This window comes from Eumetopias jubatus, unplaced genomic scaffold (assembly GCF_037043125.1).
Source record: "Eumetopias jubatus isolate StellerSeaLion01/CBP00866 unplaced genomic scaffold, mEumJub1_p1.0 scaffold_8, whole genome shotgun sequence".
Classification (NCBI taxonomy): domain Eukaryota; kingdom Metazoa; phylum Chordata; class Mammalia; order Carnivora; family Otariidae; genus Eumetopias; species Eumetopias jubatus.
The window spans coordinates 2661840-2685990 of record NW_028274814.1 but is presented as its reverse complement, the minus strand read 5'-3'; the positions used below and the strand labels follow the sequence as shown (position 1 = coordinate 2685990).

General features: G+C 37.5%; 1 protein-coding gene across 8 annotated transcripts in view; it reads right to left on the bottom strand.

Annotated features, from left to right (window-relative positions):
* The window catches only part of PARD3 (par-3 family cell polarity regulator), a 644160-nt gene that overhangs the window by 154074 nt on the left and 465935 nt on the right, over nucleotides 1–24151 (bottom strand). For 5 of the 8 annotated variants that reach the window (XM_028120914.2, XM_028120915.2, XM_028120916.2 and 2 more), the window contains one exon: nucleotides 10408–10518. The exons of the other annotated variants lie outside the window; for them this stretch is intronic. In XM_028120914.2, coding sequence (XP_027976715.1) covers nucleotides 10408–10518 — 111 coding nt within the window. The remainder of the gene's footprint in view (nucleotides 1–10407; nucleotides 10519–24151) is intronic. 8 annotated transcript variants of the gene reach the window in all.

Below are 24151 nucleotides of genomic sequence, written 5' to 3'. Positions count from 1 at the left end.
GCAGCTGGGGAAAACTGGATGAATGGTACACAAGACTTCCCTGTATCATCTTTGCAACTTCTTGTAAATCGAAAATTATTTCAAAATAAGTTTTTAAAAACCTGGAAAACTGGGGCACCTGGGTGGCTCAGTCATTAAGCGTCTGCCTTCGGCTCAGGTCATGATCCCAGGGTCCTGGGATGAAGCCCCACATCTGGCTCCCTGCTCCGCGGGAAGCCTGCTTCTCCCTTTCCCACCCACCCCCCCACCCCGCTTGTGTTCCCTCTCTTGCTGTCTCTCTCTGTGAAAATAAATAAATAAAATCTTTAAAAAAAAAAAAAAGCTGGAAAACTGTCACATAGCATTGCAAGCAAAATGTGCATTTTTCTCCCTTGTTTTCTTCTTACATCGAGCCTATCATCATGAGGCCAGTCTTGTTTATCCAAATTTTGGAACTGCCTGGCCAATTTTTTCTAATTTCTTTCATTTCCCAGCTATAAAATGGAAGTACCTAAATTCACCTAGCTCAGTGTTCCTCAACAGGGGTCCAGTGACATTTGAGAAAGGGTAACTTGTTATAGTTGCAAAACTTCACGCACAACTGCTTCCAGCCACATGTCACCAAGCAGTGCCCCCAGCCATGTGGGCGAGCAAAAATGCTGCACGTGTTCCCCAAACCATCTGAGAAGGACCTTATTTCCTGAGTTGAGAACCAAAAATTGTCTTAATTCATAAGAGACTATTGGGAATTTGCAATTTTTATCAGGAAGAGTCCTAGATTCTAATAAGTCCCACAAAGAGAATACCCATAAGAGAAATAGCAAGTCAAATTCTAACGTCAAATTTAGCTAAATTTATACTGGATTTCTTATTATAGTCTACTTACTCACTTAGGAGTGATTATGACAGTCAAGGATGTTATTATAAAAGCTGATTACCACTAAATACTGGATATTCATGATGAAAAGTTCATATAAGTTCAGAGATCATTTTATTCTCTGCATCATACTGTCTTTTTGACTCTGTATTCAGCCAGAAAAACTACAGAAGAGAGAAATGACTTCTTTCTTCAACTCAATGGGATATTAATTTGAAACTCAATTATGATCACTCATCTGACGATCTACGTTACTACTATATTTGGTCACCATCAGAGAATCACCTAGCTACAGGGTGGCTGGGCATTCACAGAAGTCTTGAAGTTTGGGAACCTGTAGAAATTTGAAGCGCTACAACAGAAATAAAGCCAAAATCTCTAAATTTGGAGATCTCCTGAAATCAAAAGGAGTAACAAATTGGTTTATAAATGAGTGAGCCCTATGGTACTTGAACTTCAGTTCACTAAAAGTGAAGAAAAAAGTGAAGAAAATTATGTTGGAAAATGCAGGCCTGTTCAGAAAAGAAGCCATCAGAAAAAAAGAGTATGAACATTCTCTTCTCAAGGGAAGCATGAAACCTAAATAATCTCCCCAAACTTCTTGCACAATAGTTTCAATATATTATTGATGGGTCCTGAAATTGAATGTTCTTTTGTTCCAAATTACACAGAAACTAATCTTCATTTTGGGAGTCAATTTCTAACAAGTCAATTGCTCAGAAGAAGTGCTTGGCAGCACGAGCTACTATTCATAAAGCCCAGCTCTCATCTGCTTTCTTTTACTCAAATTTGTACTCTATTACTAATTGCCACTAATCATTGAATCCAATAAACATTGCAGTCACATCTACAGCACCTTCTAAAAGCATTAATTTTTTTTCTCAGTTCCAATAACATAAAGACTTATATTTTTTATCATTTATCTTGTCATCACCAATGAATTCATCCCCAAAGCCATGAAAGCTGTTTGCACCCCTCCTTCCCTCCCTGGTGGCTCACCATCCTGCTGAAAGCCTCAGAATGGAACTCCAGCACACCTGTGCCCCGGAAGTGGGGCTAGAGCTCCAATAGGTGAATGAATCCGGTTACCAGCTTGGACCAATGTGCGTTTTAAAGTTCATTCTAGGAATTATTGCTAATGAGCTTGCTGCCGTGCAAATGGCACTGAACAGATTTTTAAAACCGGGAATGCACTATGGTTTTTGTGAATTTTCGTGACAATTCACAGTCAAATTAACAAAAGACACAAATGATTTTGTTATATACTTTTATACTTGAATGTCTTGTTTATTCTAAAGTGAGAAAAGGGACTTAGGAACACAATCATGTTATATTTACATGTGATATATTTTCATTCTCTCTGGAGAGACTTAATTAGAAAAGAAATATTTGACTTGAGGGAGAAAATATTTTTGGTGTCTTAATAAAAATAGTATAGTTTCTTAAGGAAACTTTAAAAAAAGATAGTGAGTTCACTGTAGTTCAGCCTTTAATAGTTCCAGATGGTCAATGCTCTAAAAGGACACCCCCTCTATTCTTTTATCGTGACCCTGAGGTCACAAATTATCTCTAAGATGTAAGAGCCATTCGTTTTTCTGAACAGTCAGGTTGTTGTTTAGCATTATCCATCCAATTTATCTTGGGCCAAACCTCAGCAATGACAGAGGTAACTGATTAGCCCAAAACGTAGCCAAAGAAATAAATGTCTATTGCTTTAAGCATTTCAGACAGTCCTTAGTAGTTATAAACAAGAGAACTATTCTGAGGTCTAAATGATGGCAGACAGCTGTAGTGACGGAGGTTGATAGGGAACATCATCAGGCACGATGTCCCTATTCTTGAAATATAAAAAAAAAAGAAGAAAGAATATTTTAAAAACTTTTAAGACTTTTAACAAGTGAAGAATTTATCATGTCAATTTGTTATGTTCAAACATATGTTCAAACACCCTTTCTTTTTGTTAAAAAAAAGTATTTTCCATTATGATAATGAAATTGCCTTGAACCTGCGTAGACAACAATACACAAAATAATGTAATATACTAAATAAAGTAATAAGGTTAATTTCTTTCCTGCTGTTACTAAATTCATGCTAACAGTCTCTCTTCAGCTTGACATCAATTAATGATTTTAATTCTAGACTCTTGTCACAGTGTTCACCACCCTTTTCTCTAATTAAAATGGATGATGCATGATGAAGATAAAACACACAAGACTTCTGTTCTTGTAACATTTCTGTTCATTAGGATTTTTGCTTTTACAATAAATGGCTTTTAGCACTAATTGCAGTAGAGTAAGATGAAAATAACTGTTTTATGGCTATGAAGTATGGTCTTTATAAAGCCAGAAAAGGTACAGGCATGGAGATCACTACTGAGTGACCCGCTCCTCGGGATGGAAATCAATGGCGTATTTAAGTTAGTTATATCCCAAATACTCCACCTCCAAAGTTACAAAACTTCAATACATGGGAACACCCATGGTGCATTTTTCAAAACATTCCAAGAACCTGAAATTGACCTGTTGATGTTAATTTAAAAAAAATACTGTAAATGTGTACAGAAGATAACATATACTAATATCAGTTTATCAGAGAAAAATAAAATGAATTTTGGATTGCTACATATTAGATAGTTGTTAAATATCTTCAAAACAATGTTTAAGACCTTACAATCAACTCTTTTAGGAAACATTTTACCCCCAACTCATTGCATTGCCATCCAGAAGCCTCATTCTGAGAACAAAGTTCCTGGAGGTTCTTTTCCCCCACAGTATTTCCTCTCTCTAAAAATCAGTATTACAGACATTCATCAAATAAAACCTAAAGGTATGGCAGAATGAAATTTAAACTACAAGATAACTGAAAGGAATGGTTCAATATGATAGCAGTTTGTGTCAACTGAATGAATGCTGTATTTGCCACTCAAAACACCTCAGCAAATGGCAGACTTCGGAAATAGTGTGGCTCAACCCACCAATCCTTCAGCTCTCCCTGCTACAGAAATCTAACTGCCACCTCCCAATATGCATGCTTCCAATTTGGCATCTATGCCGAATTCCCAAAAGGGGAACAATATTCCACTACATGTCTTACTTTGAAAACAGTCTTATTTTAAGTGGGATTTTAACCTCTTTGTAATATTGAGGTAAAAGTGGAGTGAGAAGAAAAAACTTCCATATTCTAAATGGGTCCTGAAAAAAACTTTTTCATGAGGAGGACCAATTGTTTTGAAGGCACGTTTCCCATTCAAGGGAAGAAGGCCAAGTTAGAGATCTACAGAGGAATCATATGATAGGTGGGGGAAAGTTAGGCTTCATCCCTTAATGTTCAAGTGAAATGATATCAGTTTTAAAATATAAAATGGCTAAAAGTTGAAAAAGAGATCAAAGTAGTCAAAGAGACACCCTAATGGCTAATACAACCACAATTTGTAAAGAATCCAAGGAGTCAGAAGAATGCCTCCTCCCTGTGAGCCCCTGTGCCTGAGCACAGGTGTAGAATTTGTCCACTTTCCTAAATAGGTAAGTTCTTGGGAACTAGACCCCAAATGACCATCTCCAGGAAGTGTTCATTATTAACTCTACCCTGTCAATCTATCCCCTTCCCAAAGCTCTGCAGTTACCTAATCAGTTACCACTGATTATATTGCTTTATATCAATTTTCTAATGTTAACAGGCTTAAATCTTTTCCCCTCTTAACAAATACAAGAGATCCCTAAGAGAGGGTACGACAATATAATACAAAATTTATACCATCATGTTGTGTACTTAACATATTGTGAAACAAAAACTCTTTTACAATGATTAATGGAACATTAGAATAATATTTCACAAACCAAAACACACACACACACACACACACACACACACGCTCACACACTCCTATACATACTCATTCACTCACATTATGTTCTGACTTTCACGAATATCAAAGCACCTAGTTATTTCCAACTTGAAGAGATGTTGCAATGCCAAATACATCTAAGACAGCTCTCATCAAATATAAAATTGCCTTTTCTTACTCCAGTTACAGTCTGTCAACAAAATTCGTCAATACACACACACACACACACACACACACACACACACACACACACCCAAGACTTAATGTGCCCGAATACTGGTCTAAGTAAGTGAACTTCCACATAGTCAATAGATTCTTTAAGATTTCTGTTCACCTGCAGCAATACATTTTTCTAAAAAATGCCTGATGGAACTAATCTCAGTGATTCAAGCTGACTTTTCTGAAGGATTCAAGAGGTCAGAGAAAATATGAAAAGCTCTGCTATAGAATAGAAAAATGTATATTTTTCATTAAAAGGTTAATTTTTAGAAGTCAAGCCTTGTTCAAATGACAATATACGATCTAAATGCAAAGATCATCCAGGTTATCTGGGTTCTACTGTCAGAATTCAGGGAGACTGAATACTAAGTTTCAAGCTAAAATGAGTGAAAATTTCTTTTTTCTTTCAGATGCACAGGGAATACACCCATTACTGCCTTCTTGATTGTTCCTCCTATAATTTCATGAACTTTCCACTCATGCACTTTAAACATTACTACTACATTATGATATTTTAAAATGTTAATTTCTGCAAAAACTTATAAACATATATCATCTTTTGAAAAGGATTTTGCCAACTAAGAAACACCACAAAAAAGTTTTTATCAAAATTTCAAGTAATTATGTAAAGCAGATATTGGAAACAATTGGTAAAACCAAAAAAAGAAATGCTGGTGAATAGGAACCACGTGCAGAAATGCTGCACAGAGTTGCAAATGAGGCACCAAGAAGGGGGAGTACCACCTGTGGGCACAAACAGTTCAATGGCCTAGTACTGAAAACACAAAGCTTTTAAGAGTGATTATCACTTTGAATAATGGAACATTTTAAGCCATACATTTCCTTAGCAGCTTTATAAATATCCTTCACATACTGGGAAAATTTCGTAAGACATTCATTTACCTTTTTCATGCCTCCACTAGAAGCATTCAGTCCCTTTGAAAATACTTCCAAGTACAACTTACTACATAGCTAACAGATAAGAATATCAGAATAGGTATCCCTTGCTGAGTAACTACAAAACACAAGCCAGTTAACATTACGTCTAAATTTCATTTAATAGAATGAATAACATATGAGGTAAATTTTGAGAGTTGGGGAATCTGGTCAGATACTGCAGCTAAGATTTCATCTTTCAGACTGCCTCTTTCCTTCTTTCTGTCCTTCCTTCCCATCCATCCATCTGTTCATACAAACTTGGCCTTGTTCCAGAAAAAGTTCAACATGGTTTTCTAAGAATGTATAAAAATGCAACATAATGGACTCTGAGAAACAAACCGAGGGTTCTAGAGGGGAGGGGGGTGGGGGATGGGTTAGCCTGGTGCTGGGTATTAAAGAGGGCACGTACTGCATGGAGAACTGGGTGTTATACACAAACAATGAATCATGGAACACTACATCAAAAACTAATGATGTATTGGATGGTGACTAACATAACAAAATAAAATAAAATAAAATGCAAGATAAATCAAAATGAAAATAGATGTGGGGCAACTGGTTGGCTCAGTCAGTTAAGCGTCCAACTCCTGATTTGGGCTCAGGTCATGACCTCAGGGTCGTGAGACTGAGCCCCGAGTCGGGCTCCATGCTCAGCGGGAAGCCTGCTTGAGATTCTCCCTCTCCCTCTGCCCTTCCCCCTGCTCATGCATTCTCTCTCTCTCTAAAATAAGTGAATAAATTTGAAAAAAATGAAAATAGATTTAGCTTTTTAAAAGTACGCATGTGTGGAAATACATATTTTATAGGAAATAAATTAGAAAGGCATAGACCAGTATGTTAACAGTGGTATTATGACAGATAAATTTTTATTTTCCAGTTCTAAATTTATGTTTTCTCTTTCAAATTTTCTATAGATATAGAATTAGAACACATTAGAATTAGACCTTAAAAAGGTATGTGTTTTAAACAGGTGAAAAACATGTGGGAAAGAGAAAACAGAAAATGAAAGTTCAGGAATAGATTCCTAACTACACAAAACAGAAGCCATAATGTAGAGGCAGTTCCCAAACACTGGCTTTACACTTGCTCATGATTCTATGAAACAATCAACCCGGAGTTCCACAGCCAGTCAGATGAGGGAGCTGGATATGGCTGACCCAGGAGCCAATGTCCTTTGCTTGCCACCAGTATTTCCCCAGTGATTGAATTCTGAGAGATGTTGGTATTTCACAGAAAACAAGTGAAGGGGGATGTTCTGTGAATAAATAAGTTAGAAAATGAGGAATCTCTATTCATTTCTTTGGTGACTCACAAGGTACATTAACCAAAGTAGGGTTTTGAGAAATAATGGAGCAAAGAAATATGCATAAATGGTTTAACCAAGTGTTTCTCAAACATATTTGCATGTGGAACCCTTTTTCGGCTACTAAATACTGTTTGGGGAACTCCCCCACCACATGGCTTATATGTCAACTTTTAGAGCCTAAGTAGAGATATCACTGGAGCACAAACACAATAGAAAGCCAAATGTTACTTCAGACACTTGGTCAACATAATGGTAGGGAAGTGGGCCTGAGTGACACAGATCATTGAATTAAATATGTTCTGTTATGGGTTTGGAGCCCAATCCTTCTGAATGGTGGAAAAGACCCAACAGGGGCTTTGTCCCTTGGCATGCCCGAAAGACAAACCAGAAAGAGCAGTAAGCACTGAATTCATCCTTCAGCTCCAAATACCCATCACTGCTTCGTTCCCCCACCTAGCCCAACAGTGGTCAATAGCATCTCTGAAAGGCTAAGGTGCCTTGGTTTGGAGCCTGGAGCTATAAGTCAAAATAGCACATCACAAGACCAGCTAACTTTACCCTTGGCGTTATCCCCATTCTCCCCGCTTCTCAGGAAGAGAGCCCAGGCGTGCAGGCCTGGATTGTTGGCAGGGCAGGATGAGTAGAGTCAGAGGACAGAGCCATGCTGGGGTCTTCCTCATCCATTTCTCCTAGGAGGACAGCATTTATTCAAGACCCCACCTCCCAGGGATGGCAGCAAGTGGAAAGAGAGGGGGAGAAGTTAGCAAGGATGTTCACGTTCACGATCTAAATAGATCTTAACCTTGTAGGAAAACATATTTCAATTCTATTCATTGTCCTTTCACTTGTTCCATATTTATATCTTGAGTCATATTCAGACTTCATGGATGTGTATGGACAAAAATATTTTTGTATATGGACATATCATAATTAATAACCAGGGGATGTCAAGTTTTCTCTTTTTATATGAAATAAGCCAAAATAATTTTGGGGACTCAAATAGCTACAGTGGTAAATGATGTTAAAGGAGGTGCTTCGCTACTCATCTGCTAGTACTCATCATAGCAAAAGCTATGATGAGAATATAAGCAGTGCTTTATTTATTTTTATCTATTCCTCCACCCAAATTCTTCCCAAAGAAGTTGCAATTTCCATTCTCAAAGCATCACCAATGCCAACAGACAGAGAGAAAGGAGGACATACAAAAGAAGGTTTGCCCTACCCAAATAACAAACACTAAACAAGCTCCACTTATGTAATTCAGTAAGTCTCATGATGCACTCGCTCTATTACAAGATCCATGAGTTTAAATAAAACATACTTGTAAAAACTGTTACTGAAATACAAAGTCAGAGTATAATAGTTTTCTTAAATTATGAAGCTAATTGATTTTTTTTAATGCACCATTCACTTGTTCCTTGACCCTAAAAGATTTTTATTTTAGGCCTCCTGTACATTGTAAATTCATTATGACCAATCTAGTTCCCAGAAGTATTGCATCATTAGAGGTACAGAGATGGAGATTAAAAGCAAAACTGAAAGTGAACTGTGCCTTAGGCAAATTAATAATACAAGTGAAACCATTATGTAAAAATCACTGTTTGGCTGCAAGAACTTGACTATGCATTATAACAAGTATCTTGGAAAATGTTGATAGAATTCTGCATTCACAGGAATCATCTTAAACTGCAGGAAAAGGATATAGCAAATATGAACAATGGTATGGGATTAATGAATCTATCCCCTATGGTTGGCATCAAGATAGGGGAGAAGTATAATGTTTCAATCACTCAGATTGTTCTCTAGCTAAATCACATTACTTGCCTGTGGATAAACCTGAGCACATACATTTAGCTGGTATACACTTTCTTCTATACTCTCTTAGGATAGAAGTTTATAGTACTGAGCAATTAACCGCCATATTGTACACACTAAGGAATACTGTGTGCCCAGGCCTGACAACGGTGAGCTTATTAATAAATTTGCGGATCTCGAAACTGGTGAGGATTAGAAAGAGTCCTAGAGAGCAAGAAAATGGAAGGATTGGGAAAAAAACTGGGAAAAAACCAGAAGAATAAACCCAGATTTGCATCACAAATTACAAATCCCTATCCTTCCCATGTATTTATTTAATACTCTGAAAAGCTACAGAGAATCAGAGTAACTATCCTAGCCTAAAGCCTCAGACGTGGGAGAAAGATGAGTGGAAAAATATCCAAACATTAATCTCTTCTAAAGAAAACCATGGTAGAATATTCTTTCTAGTTCTTTCATTCATTAAGAATAAGACTTGAAAGTGTCCCAACTCCAGAACTGTTAGCAAGAATCTGGAGTTGAAGATGCTAGGCTCTAATCTTAGCTATGGACACTATTTAGTCTTTTCGCCTTTATCAAGGCACCCTCATTACCCGGATTATTCCCCAAGTACAACAGGCATAGTGTCTCTTGCTGTGGGGGGTTCTGAAACTGCGAAGTAAAGGATCCAGAGGAGCTCGCTGTGAGCCTGTAAACGCGAATAACAGAAGTTCGAGGAGGCTTTCTCATCTCCTGGGCATTACAGCAAGAGAAATTCTAATCACTTATAGAAATGGTTTTCAATTATCTGCTTAAAGAAACTTCTCATTCATTTCACTGGTCTTTGGGTTCTTACCACGGAATGACTCAACAGATGACAATCTTTTTGGAAGAGATGCAATCAAATTTAAGTGGAAAATGTCACAAAATAGGATAAGGAAATAGAGAAAAAAAAGAAACAAATGTCAGGTTTGAGAGGAAAACAACATAGCAAGAAAGCATTATCAATTCTTATTATAAATCAAAATATTTTAAATGAGATATAAAAATTCAAGGTTTTATTTCCAGAGAAATAGTCTTAAAAATTATCATAAAATGCTATGTACTCATAAACGAATGAAATGGAATTATAACTATTTCTTTGTGATTTTAAAAGTGATCATAAATTCAGTCTTAATGCTTATTTAATTCATCTAATATGCTCTACTACCTTCTAGGCAAAGATCTTAACCATTAAAATTCACTTAATGCCTCAAATAAATATATGGTTTTTTCCTTTGGATCTTTCTTTACATTTTATTTATCCCACAACCATCAGTGTTTGGACTTATACAGAAAAACTAAAAACTCACTGAGTATAAATTCTTCAAATTAAAAAAAAAAAGAAAAAAGAGTAGAAAGGACAAAAAGCTCTATCTGATGAGGTTTAATCAAATGACTGAAGTCTACCTCTCCTGCTCCTGCTTCATTCGTATCCTCTCCTCTTCTGACGTAAGGGAGTCCTGTATTTTTATTTTACCCGTTTTCTCAATCTTGTCATCTTTTCGATGTTTGCCAAACCTGTTGATAACAAAAAATTCTAACTTGTCAATATATACAAAATGAGTTTTCATTCTTTTGTGACAAAGACATATTTACTCAATGAAATGCGACCTTCCTCAAAATGAGGGCCAAGAGGTCTCCTGCAATTCTCTGGTTTTTGCCCAATATGAATATTTTCAATCAGATGATTGGATTCATTTTTAATTAGAACTTTCTAGAGACAACCCTTTTGAAAATGGCCTCAATCCCCATTTTTCCTTTGGCGAAACAAAAATAAACAACTTAGCAGTTCATCCTTACTGAACAAACAATTAATAAATGTATAGGGCTGAGTGCTGAATACTTCAAAAGCTAGAGGCCAAAAAATCTGCATTAGAATGGGTTGCTCTTATGACTAAAGAATGGTAATCCACAATTATCTACTTAATAATCTCTCCATAAACAACTATTCTTATTTTCACAGTCAGATTTATTGGAAACATTCATCATAGTTTAAAAACTGACAAACAAGGCCATGTTTGCATGGTTTGAAGTACAAAGGATAATTTACACTGTTAGAACACTTTGAGCTTATTAAGTTGAAAGCTTTAAGGCATTCTCATCAAATACTATTCCGAAATCCGATGAAAAGCAATCGCTGAATGTGGCATCTTTGCCTTCGAAATCTGTATCTGATCAAAAACAAACATGAGGAACAGACACATGATTCCAAACTGGTCCACACAAACTTTCACAGATGGCCACGGAACTGGAAGCTCTCTGCGAAAACACTAATACTCTGTTCTGGCATCCAAAATATCTCAGGAGCCTAGATTTGCTATCAATTCTTTGTCCTGCTCTGTTGCTTTCCTCTAGAAAAGACCATGTTGCCTGGAATGCATGCACTACATACATTCTCATCTTAGTGACTTAGTCACCAGATATTGCAAAAAAGAAATCTTTTATAGTTACTAAACTAAGCATTCATAAATATATAAAATATATCGAGTATTTCTTTCAGAGGACAAAATAGGGATCTAGCTTATGCTGAACAATTAATCATATTGAAAAGGAGGAGAGTTAAAAAAAAAAAAAGGTAGTCCAAAACTGATATAAAAGAGAAAAAAGGTATTTTAATTAATGGCCTGGCTGGTAGTATAGGTCTTTCTCCTATTAACATAAATCTGATTTCAAATACTGGTTTATACGTGAAGTGTACATGGGAATATCTTACACGTTTACCAAAGTAACACTGTTTGCAAAGGGGTTTATAAATAAGGAAGGGGGAGCATTCTTAAAATGTTAAAATAGAAAAAAGTTAAAACACTACCACCACTCTTCCTTTAAAAATTATGTATATTATTAGAGAGCATTCAAAACTGCCCATAAAATTAACTTCTATAAAGCAAATCTATCCTTAAATTGTAATGGTATTTAGAAATTGGAAGATCGTTCCAACTGCAAAAAAGAACAAAAGAAAAAGAAGAAAAAAAATCCCTAAGAACTTAAGCCCAGAATCTGATAACTTCTCGCAAGGGATTAAATATGCACTATACTTTTAAAACAAATACAAAGCATTAAAAATAAAAACTTTCTCTTTCCTTTATTTTTGTCAATATATCAATAATGCCTAAGAGTTAGGCATAATGACTGACTTTATAGAATGAATTAATAAATAAATGAAAGAGCAAACATAAAAAACTGATACATCTCAGTAGGAGCCAACATCTAAAACATAATGTTCATTCATTTGACAAAAATTTATTAAGCATCTACAGGGGGTTCAGGAGAGAGGACAGGGCTGGACAAATTAATCTGAGCATCATCAGCATGTAGATGGTATTTAAAGCCCCCATGAATTCCCATCCTGAAAATTCTGCAACACTGAAGCATCTGGAAATATAAAATGTATTAATTCTTACTTCAAGAAAAGTGTAAGTTCAAATCGTATGTATGATATTTACTTATAAGAGAGCTTCCTAAAGGTAAATCGTTTTAACCATTTAGTTTTTCAGTTCATTAATATCCCTCAAATGATACAATGTTACCATGTTGACCTGTTTTGTTCTGCTCTTAAAGATGTGTGCTGGTTCACATTCTAGATTACACACATTCAAACCTGTATCCTATTTAAGAAGCACTATGCCATGACACAAGATACACAGTTGACCCTTAAACAACATGGATCCACTTATACCCAGATTTTTTTTATAAATATAGTACAGTACTGTAAATATATTTTCTCCTCCTTATGTTTTTCTTAATAACATTCTCTTTTCTCTAGCTTACTTTACTGTAAGAATACAATATATAACACATATACAAAACATGTGTTAGTTGACTATTTATGTTATCAGTAAGGTTAATCAGTTGGCTATTAGTAGTTGAGTTTATGAGGAGTCAAAAGTTACATATGGATTTTCAACTGCACAGGAGGTTGACACCCCAATCCCTTTTTTTAAGAGTCAACTGTATATCTATCTGTACCAAAAGGTATAGTTTAATCTTAAGAGAAGATCATGTACATCATCCCTTTGAGGTAATAATATGAGGGAAAATTGAGAGTGGTTGACTTTTCCGTGTTTTAAAACAGTTTAGATATTTTTGGTCCCAAGCCTAACACTGAGTTTAATTAGCTATGTTAGATCTTTTTTTTAATGATCTCGGCCCTACTTTGTGGAAAAAGTTTCAGTTTTAGATCTCAGTCTATCAACTTTCAACTTTCATCTGAAGTATACATGATTAAAAAGAATAAAAAAGAGTTAATCCTGACTCAGATTTAAGAACTGAATTTTTTCTCATTTGTTTGATATTAAAATTAAATTAGTGTCCTAAACTGCCCTGAATCGCCAGAATATACTGTTTTATTATTTGTAAATTTATTATCAAACTGTTACAGTATACTTGTCTTTTGAAATTAAAAATTCAAGACTGATACATTAAAAAGCAAAGAAAGCACAGATAAAATGTTTATAGGTTAGCATTTGGACATTTCCCTTAATGCCTGCTTAAGTTAATAAATTATGTGATTTCTTTAAGGCATACTATAAAAGCACAGCATATTATTTATAATTGGGGTAAAAATGAATCCCTTAGCTGTAATTTTTTGACAGAATAAAATAAAGACTGTAGGTGAAAAAAATATACCAACTGTTCTAGAGTGTAAAAAGAACATAGCTATGCCCTCATTCACTCTCATTGCCAATATATTGTAGTGTTCTCTTAATGTGTAGTTATTTAATTCTTCCTGCAAAAAGGGGTACAACTTTCAGCTACACAGGTACTTTCAAAGTCAGTTTCACAGCTGAAATCAGTGATCAACCTATGAAGACAATCATTTAATAGCAAGCTGCTTAAAACTTGGAAGATTTCAACTACATTTATTTTATTATCTTTTAAAAGCCACAGATGAATTTTGAATGGGTTGCGTTCCAAAGAATGGCAAGGCTGAAAAAAATCAGGTACTAATGGTATGTCCAGAAAGCAAACCCATTTTCAGCAAAGGATCAGTTTTGGAACTGCCTTCTGACTAACCTCCCCCCTCTCCAAACATGTTCAAATGGAAAACTCCACCATCCAATGGGTGTGATGCTAGAATAGAAAGTGGTCATGGACCTACCACCCCAGGAAGAATTTGCTATTCATATCTTAGGATATATTAATGTAAGGGAATGACTTTTTAAAAACATGGACATAGGGGCGCTGGGGTGACTCAGTCAGTTAAGTGTCTGACTCTTGATTTCAGCTCAGGTCATGATCTCAGGGTCCTGGGATGGAACCCCAAGATAGACGCAGCGTTCAGCAGGGAGTCTGCTTGAGATTCTCTCTCCCTTTCCCTTTGTCCCTCCCCCGTTCATGTGCTCACTTGCTCTCTCTCAAAAAACAAAAACGAAACACAAAACAAAAAAAAAAAATGGAGACAAAAAGAAAAATAGAAAGCTTAGAAAAAGTTGATAGAGAAAAATTTCAGAGGTACATGAAGAAGGCACAGTGAAAAAAATGCCACCAAGCACTGAAGACTCCTTCACAAGATACAGCTGGATGAGCCCTGTCTTATCAGAGGAGAATTGATTGTAACATTTCTTAAACATATGGCTTTCTTCATAAAGAATACAGCAATGTTTTCATTCAGCTAAAGTAATCTCCAAGTAATCTGCTAAATGGGTTTCACTATGACTCGTTACAAATGAGATCATTGCTGTCTGCCAGATCGGCCATATTTATTACTATAGTAAAGAATAAAAGGCAAAACATGCACTTGTTGATAAAAGAGGAAAGAGAAAAAAAAAAAAAACAAAGGATTGCAACAAAATTCTGTTGTTTTCATATACAAAGGACTGTCATTAAAAATTTACTGGTAAGAGTTTCGTGCTATTGAACCATCATTTCAGTTTTTAAAAATTAACCTAATTCTCTCTGCAGTATAAATAATATTGAAATATCTTACTTTAATATTACTACTAAAATTAGAGACCTTCAGAAAAAATTATGCTGAGTGATATAACACACAGCATCCTACTGTAAATAAAATAAAAATATAATTGGATTTGTAATGAATGGATTTTCCTAGTATCGTATTTGAAAATGTGATATAGTAGAAGTCTTAAAAATCTTCTTCCATACTTAAAAATAGATGAACAGAATACCCAGCACCAATTAGCCTGTAATCTTTGAGGAACAATTTTTGAAAATCACTGACATGTCACCTAGAAAGTTGGTATTTGTCACTGCTAATTACCAAGATCTTCATTTCTAAGGAGGGCTTTGCTATAATACTTGCCTTACTATTCACCCTAATGAACATGTAGGTTAAGTGATACTGCTTGCCTGGGGGAAAAAAATGAAATGGCTCAAATACAAATTTAGTGTCAGTGACTAGAAGCCACCCGTCCTCCCCCAACTTCTCCACTGGAGTGGCCAACATTTAACTCAATACCCTGCCCTGCATTTTGCCCCTCATTTTTATCTATTTGCAGCATCGCATGACTTAATAACTTCCTTTCTCTGGGAACTCATTGTCTCTTTCTGGAACCTTCCAGGTGCTTCTCGTAGACGCAGTTAGTATAGCCATTATGCTAACCTGTCTTTGACCACTGCCTGATGTGATAATGCTGCCATTTACCCTAAAGATGCTTGAGAGAAACCAGCTGTGCAATGAGCTGGATTCAAGATTCTGTACAGCAAAACTGAATACCTTGTCCTGTGTTATTCCTGTGTCCCAATCAAACTCTCTGAAATGCCTCAGGAACACACTGTTCACTCAAATCAAAGCAAAATCATGAGTTTTTAACACTATTCCTCTATTGTCCTTTTGTGTCATACTTTTCCTAAATGGTTTTGATCAAGTTTCTCCAGAAAATCTTTTTAATTGATTCTGGCTCAATCTTTTCACACATTCTTGGTGTCAGCATTGAGTTCTCTCAACCCATCACTCTGGTCTCTAATACAATTATGAACTTATTTTTTCATGATTTTAATTATTTATTTGTCAGAGAGAGAGAGAAAGCACAAGCAGGAGGAGTGGCAGACAGAGGGAAAAGCAGGCTCCCTGCTGAGCAAGGAGCCCAGTGCGGGACTCGATCCCAGGACCCTGGGATCATGACCTGAGCCGAAGGCAGACGCTTAACCGACTGAGCCACCCAGGCGTCCTCATGAACTTATTTTTGTCTTAAAGCCTTAAACTGTTCTAAATTTTAGTTGAAAAGAAATCTAGCTATATATCTTTGTAGATTATTCTATTGCACTCTTACCCATATGCACTGAAGGTATATGTGCACATTTCTGAAAATCAAAGTCTAAAGATTGGTCACCCCATTCAATGTCTGTATTTGAACAACGTCTGTATTTGTTTCTTTGAAACAAAGAAACTGAGGCCAAAGGGGTATGCAGAGCTGCCCAAAGTCCCACTGCAAGCTAGGAATAGAGTTTAGGTCACCTCATAGCTAGTTTAAGAGATCTCAGTGGATCTGAACTTGGATACTCCTAGAGAAATTGAAATTCCCAGACCTATGAAGTTCACTTTGTGTAAATCCTAAGTGAAAGATATAACTGAACACCTGTTGAATGCTCTTTTGATTACTTAATTACATTTAACTAGAATTTATTGAATTTTTATTATGTACTTTATCTCATTGATTTCCACAACCAGCACGTGAGGTAGGTGTTATCATCCTCTTTAGGAGAAACCTCAGGGGAATTTAATGATTTCACAGGCCATATAGCCAGGAAGTAGCAAAGCCAGACTTTAGACCTAAGACTCTTTTTACCACACCCAGCCACCTCAAAAATTTAGGGAACCAAAGACAGTCACTCTTACGCTTTTATAAACTCAGAGCAGCTGGTTAAACCATCTTTGTAGAAATAAATGAGATAAATCTTGCATTTCCGGCAGCAATGAGGTCCAAAGGACATTGTTCCCAAATGGAACTTGTCTATGAAGGCCAGGAACCTGGACTCAAGGTCAAGAACTGATCCCCAACCGTTGGAAAGGATTGTAAAAACTACCCACATACCCACTGCTAGGACACTGCCAATATTTCTAAATACAACAATACTCCACGAGTCAAAATTGTCTGTACTGACATATGCAAATTCTTCCAGGCAACAGCAGAAGCATGTCAAACTGTCCAAACCCAATCAGAGGGGAAAACAGCAAGAACTCACCGCAAGAGTGAATAACGTACTTTTAGAATAACGCACTCACAGTTTCTGGCACTATTTTTTGTGTGTGTGTGCCTCAGCCTCCATTTTATAAATAAGAAAAAAACAAGTCACTTCTAACATGTCCTTCCCATATAGATCTTATATATTTTAGTGACATTTTAAGAAATCGCTACCATGATAGCACACTGATTTGCTCAGCAGTAGATTATGGCAATGCTGGATGAATCAGGGAAGAGAAGGCTGATTATGAAAAGCAGAAAGCTCCTATTTAGGCAAAAAAAAAAAAAATCGTGGTAATCAACAATGATGAGAACGGAGGCTTAGAAAGGGTACATGACAACTTGATAGTGCTTTTATAAAATGGGATGCAGTTTTAACTTGGCAGAGTTTAGCAGGGGTTCTCTTTAAAAGGAAATTCACAAACTTGAGAACCATTATTTGATTGTGTACAGTTTTCATCAGTGCTAGTCTGATTAGATTTAATAAACTAAATTTGGGTTGCTTGACATCCAGAAAAAAAAAAAAGAACTTTTTTTTTTTTGAAGAAATTATAGCTTCTATTTAACCAAGCTAGAACAGCCTTTAGACATGCAGTGTATGTACCCTTAATGGACAACACACCCTTTTCAGGACTCCCATTAAGTGTCCTTTTAAGTGCACTCTTCCCCTGGTGAAGCCTGTGTTATCTAATCAAGGATGCACTGATATGCCTAGTAACCCTACACTTCAGGAGTCCTGGAATGATATGGAACAAGGAAATATTAAAACAACAATGAAGAAATTGAACACAGCACATTATCAATGTTAATTTTACAAGAATCATTATAAATCCCAAATATCTTAAATTAACACCAAACCCAAACCCAAACCCCGCGCCCCCCACACACAACCACACGATCTAGATAGACTTAAGAAAAAAAAAAAAAAAGCAAACACAGTAATCCTTCAAAACATAAGATAAATACATAAATAACTCTGAAATAATATTTATAATCTATACTTAGAGCCATTCAAGGAAAATGACAGAAGATGAGTGGAAGTATATCTTAATTATGATGTTAAAGCTTTTCAGGCATCAGCTAGTTCATGGACTACATGACATATTTTCTGTAGCAAATAAATTCCCTTTGTAAAATGGGGTCAATTAGTAATTACTGTTCCATACAAGATTTTTATAAGGCTTGATACACCTTTTTTTTTTTCAACATATACCCACACAGGTAATCAAACCACACAAACCCCATAACACCAAACGTGCAGATGCAAATAATATGCAGAGTATATTTTTTTGTTTCTCCTGTACCTACATTGACTTTATAATAAATGATATATATATAATATATAAAATAAACACACACACACCTAAACACAATAAAAACAACACATAATTCTGATTTTTTTCTAAATGCTTAATTTGGCATTGAAATCAGTTCTGTCCACTTACAATGATTTTGCAAGTGCCTTTCACACAACTACTTCTCTGGACCCTTTCTTTACTACTATACTCCTAATTCTTGCACTGTTCATTTTAATGCATTATTGTTTTATAATACAATACTCCAAATTGCAAATTACATTTGGCTCAAGAAGTGATTATGAAAAATACTATTACTGCTGCCTTTGCTCGAATAACTCTGATAATAATGAGAGATTGATTGAGCTCTAAGCAGCCCAAGTGATGAGAAGGGTCAATTTGAACATTTCTATTAAGCTTCTTTTGTTAAATCCAACACTTTGCCAGGTCAGAGGCAAATAATCATACCCTCCATCTGGTTACCATGGTTTTCCTTTTCCTAAAGCATCAGAACAATTTAGTAAGTGGTACTGCCCCAAAGGCAGTCCCCATAAGAAATGCTAATGAGACCTAAGTCAAAAAACACATCTATTCAAAAGGGCACTTGAAAAAAAGAAAAAGTAAAAGCTAGAAAGATATTTACTCTACACCTTTTTTTCTATTAGGACAAAGAATCAGGAGTATTTAGTACCAGAGATAATCCTAATAATTTCTGTTCCCATCTGCCTGATACTCAAATTGGCATCCACATTGTAAATGCTTCTGCGGCAATGCAAACACATGCACAATTAGGAATATCTTTTTTGAGTTGGAAATATTCACACTCCATTAAGCATGCACTGCAAGCCAAATTCCAAGTTCTCACTACTGATTGGAGGTATTTAGTTACGGGTGTATGTTCTATACTTCTATTGTTTACAGAGCAAAGGGAAGTGACAACAACAGAAAATACGATCATTGACGACTGGGGGAGGAGAGGGGCAGAGACCTTTTGTATAGCTCCTGGAAACTTTGAAAGATTAAAACTTCCCCAAAGATCTCATTATCTGTAAAGTTAAGGTGTCAGTCAGCACTTTCTTCTGTTGATGAGAGGAAACAATTTCTGTTGATTCACGTTTCTTAGAGAACGCTCTCTACAGAGTAAATTAAGAGGCACCGACTTTCATTTTTTATCTTTTGCATATTTGGATTTAATAGAGAGCTGACACATTTGATAAGGCCCAACAGAGGGCTCTGTGGGGCATGAGCTGGAGGTCCCCCTAACTCTGGGAGCAAAGAAGAGCAAGCAGAATCCTGCAGAGGCCGCTGGCTGCCCAGGCCTCCCTGAATCACCGCATCCTCTCAAGGAACGACGGCCTCAGGGTCCCATAGTTGGGTAAAGTCAGTGTTCCTGCAGCACGCCTCAGGCCTGACGAGTTCCCCACATCCAGAAGAGGACCAGGTGACACAGGGAAAAGGGCCCCTCTCCAGAAAAGCTCCTTTCCTCTTCCGCGCTGTGATTCCCTCCACTGGAGGGACACACAGCACTGCCTCGGTGTTATGACTCAACTGTGGCTCAGAACGCAGCTGGTGAGTACGATCTGAAATCTTGGGATGGCTCCGGGGCTCGAGTGACAAGGCCTCAGAGTATGGAGACATGTTTACTGTCTCATCTCCAATCAGCACAGCCCCCACGGAACAGGGAACATGAAATGTGACAAATGGCAAACCACCACATTTTTCCTTATTTGACGAAATAGTTCAACAAGTGTTTAAATATAGAACTTGTTGATTTGTGCACTGGCCTGGAATTCCTCTCACCCCAGCTTATTTCTGTCTCCTCAGCACTGTCTCGTCGGCATGGCCTGCTGTGTGGTCTCAGGATCCACCGACTCCCTGGCAGGCGCAAGCCAAAAAGCCGAGCTCGGCAAGAGTGCCCCTGTTTGTCCAAGAAACCGTCCTGGAACCAGAGCCGATACCACGGATATCAGTTTAAATTCTCAAGTCTCCCCAGTTACGGTTGCTTTTACGGGAGATCATTACGCTGCTTTTCCTTGGCTGAAGTTTGAAACTGTCTGGCCAAAACGAGTATGTATAATCATGGGGTATTAGCAAATGTCACTTTATTGAGGATAGTATATAATATATAGAGAGACACTTCTACCCCAAAGGATAGAAATAACCCATACATCCTTTTAAGCAAAAGCACCCAGAATATCTATCTAGAAACTAATAAACTAATGCAGGAATAAGTAATCTAAGGGAAGAAAAGCCTGTGAGAAAAGAACTTAAATAACACGAGCTGACAGATGCACAGCACCTTGCAATTCCAAAAAGCCTTCATCCATATTCTTTCATTTAGTTTTTAGAAGAACATGAGAAGGAGATGTGTGAACAGGAACTCGAGGCTGAGGGGTGGCGGGGCTGGGTTGGGAAGACAGAGCTTCAAATCCACATCCCCGATTCTTTCTGCCACAGAATCCTCTTCTCCCCCTTAGACTGACCTCAGGCTCTTTGAATGCCTCTTAGGTTCCTCATGTTATTTTATATGCTGGCAGTTCATGAAGTAAAATCTTTTATTTATGACACTGAAATCATATTAAAAATAAACTTTAAGAAAGATCCTTATGTAAGCATCTTCGACAGTCAAACACCAGATAGACTGCAACATACTTGAAATTTTCAGTGTAATTTTAACTCTTAAGCATCCACCCAAATGCACAGGGCAGGGTTCCTCCACACAGAATAATAACTGAAATGAGCTGCTCACAGGGATCCAAGGACAACCTGACATAAGACACAGAAGCATTTGGGTAGCTTGTCTGAAGATCAACAACTCAAGTACATGTCACAGAGCAGTTGGGACTGGGCAGGGGCAATGTTTTTCCAACCTTGACATTCTTGAAATTTTGGTCCAGACAATCCCGTGCAGTGGGGGGCGGGGGGTGGGGGACTCTCTTGTGCATCGTAGGATGTTCAGCAGTATCTGTGGCCTCTAACCATCCCTGTTGCTAGCACCCCTCCCTGTGGATGACAACCAAGTAAGTCATCAGACACTGCCAGAAGTCTAGGGAACAAAACCCTGGGGGTTGAGGACCACTGGGCTAGGGTTTCAGATAAACAACGAAGTTCAATGAGACATCTTCATTATTTACAAAGAATAAGAAGAGGACTCACAGGAGAGTAAAAGGTATATCCTCACCCCACAATGCCCCATTTATTTCAGGACTACTTCCTAAACACTAAAGAAAGAAGTCTCCTTTTACTGAGATGGTTAAGGTTGAGTGTAGATGACCCTCTAAGTCCCAGAAAGCATGATCTAGCATGGTGTAACCCAAGAATACATTTGGGGAATGTATCCATAAAAACCAGTTAGGTTAAAAAGGCACTGAGGTCAGTATAATCAACATTAGGACAATGATTAAGAGTTTGTATTCCAAAATCAGAAAGACACAGGTTATTTGATGTATGACAATTGGCACTATTAGAGTAGCAAAGATAAATGCAATCATGTTTTAAAACATGTAGCACCCTGTAGGCAGAAATCACCACTCAATAAATAATAGATATGATTTTCTAACAAAAATATCTATATATTCCTTCCTTCCTCCATGTCTACGTAGCTCCTCTAGGCTAAGTTGGGAAGATTATGACCATTTCAAGTGGTAGATATAATAAGGGTTTCCTGCATTTGTGGCCCACTCCCTGTCTTTCTGGTTCAGCCTACACGACCCGGCCAGTCAAGGTTGGTCTTGGCCAGCACAGTAGGAGGGTGAAGAGCAGCCCAGTGCTATAAAGCTGCTGCAGTTTCAGAGGCCTGAGACCACCTGCCTTCAGAAACAGTGATTCGGAAAGGTAGTTCCCAGGAGCAGACCCTCCACAGCAGGTGCTGCTGACATCCACTCTCCTTGTCCTCCTCAGAAATGGAACTCTGATTTGGCAGGGACAGGAAATGTGCCTACTTGAGATAAAACTACTTTCCCCAGCCTCCTTTGAGAACGGGAACAGAAGACAGCAGAAGACAGTTATGAGCATAGATGCTGGAGGCGGATTTCTGGGCCAAAATCCCAGCTTTGCCTTACTAGCTATGTGACGCACCGCCACGCCACTCACTCTACTTGGACAACTCGCGTTAACTTCTCTGAGCCCCAATTTCCTCTTTAGTAAAATGCAACCACCCTCACAGGTTTATATGGAAAATTAAATGAATTATACATGCACTCTGCATTGACACCAATAAGCTCTCAATAAATATTAACTATTTTATCATTATTGTTATTGTTAAATTCTGGCTCATAGAAATTGATATGGGACTTCTGGGAATGATCCGTAGAAAGGGGACCGATCCCACTGAAAGTTCCCTTTCCCCCTTCCTGCTTCCTCTTGCTTAGAATTCTGACAAGATGGCTAGAGCTGTAACCGTGAAGTGACCACCAGGGTAGAAATACATGTGTAAGGCACTCGTGTTCATTGTGACATTATTCGCACAAGCTAAAAGATGGATGCAAACTAAGGGTCTGTCGATGGATGAATGGATAAGCAAAATGTGAGAGATACACAGAGTGGAATATTATTCAGCCTTAAAAAGGAAGGAAATCCTGTCATATGCTACAACATAGATCTGGAGAACATTATGCTAAGAGAAATCAGCCAGTGACATAAATACCTAATGGTTCCCCTTATATGAAGTATCTAGAACAGTCAAATTCAGAGAGACAGAAAACAGAATGGTGGTTGTTACGGGTGGGAGAGGGGGAAAAGGGTTTGGTGTTTAAAGGACACAGAGCTTCAGTTGTGTGAGATGAAAAAGAGTTCTGGGGGCGGATGGTAGTGACAGTCACACAGCAATGTGAATGCTAATGCCCCTGAACGGGTACACTTCAAAATGGTTAAGATGGTAAACATTATGGCTATTTTACCACAATTAAAAAAATAAAGAAAAATGTAGTAAGGATGGCTGAATAAATAGAAGTGGGTGACGCTGCTGACACTCTGGGCCCAGCATTCAAGCCTTGGACTGCCTATCTCCAGACGTCTTTTAAATTAGAGACAAATAAGCCTTGTTTCATTTAAACGACAGTTCCTTGGGTCTGTGCTGCAACCAAAACAATTTGTCACAGATAAAGTCATGGAGATAAGAAGGCAAGAAAGAGAGTTTCCCTTCATATATTTGCTTTCCAAACAGAAAAGGAAAATACATTCTTCGCAGCATCTTTGTAAGTGATCCCACCCTCCCATCAATACCTCACTATTTAGTCCCACTGTTCCCAGAAACTAACTTGCTCTTCAAGATGTCACCCTCAAGGTCAACCCCGGGTGGCCAACAGGTGGCAGGACGGAGCCAGCAGCCTTTGAAGAGTATAAGAGCAGAATTAAGGGAAACAACTAAAAATAACCACCCACAGGAAGCCTCATCTCTTTAGGCCAACGCTGCAATTCCAGCTGAAAGACTTTCAGTATGAAATCGAAAAGAAAACAACCTTCCATGAGTCAGAAATGATTTTCACTTTCTCCTCACTGTTGCTGATGCTATTTGGATATGCTACAGTTGGTGACTAGAGACTCCTTCACACACTTTCTATTACCTTGGCTGCTAGTAAGTGTTTCTCTCTAACTTAGATGGCTGCCTGTCGGCCGCATGTATACCCAGAACAGAGGACACTTCTAAGTGAAAAGGGGTTTTCCCATGGCTGACCAGACTACCTGGAAATAGTATGAAAATTCTGCTTTAGTGAA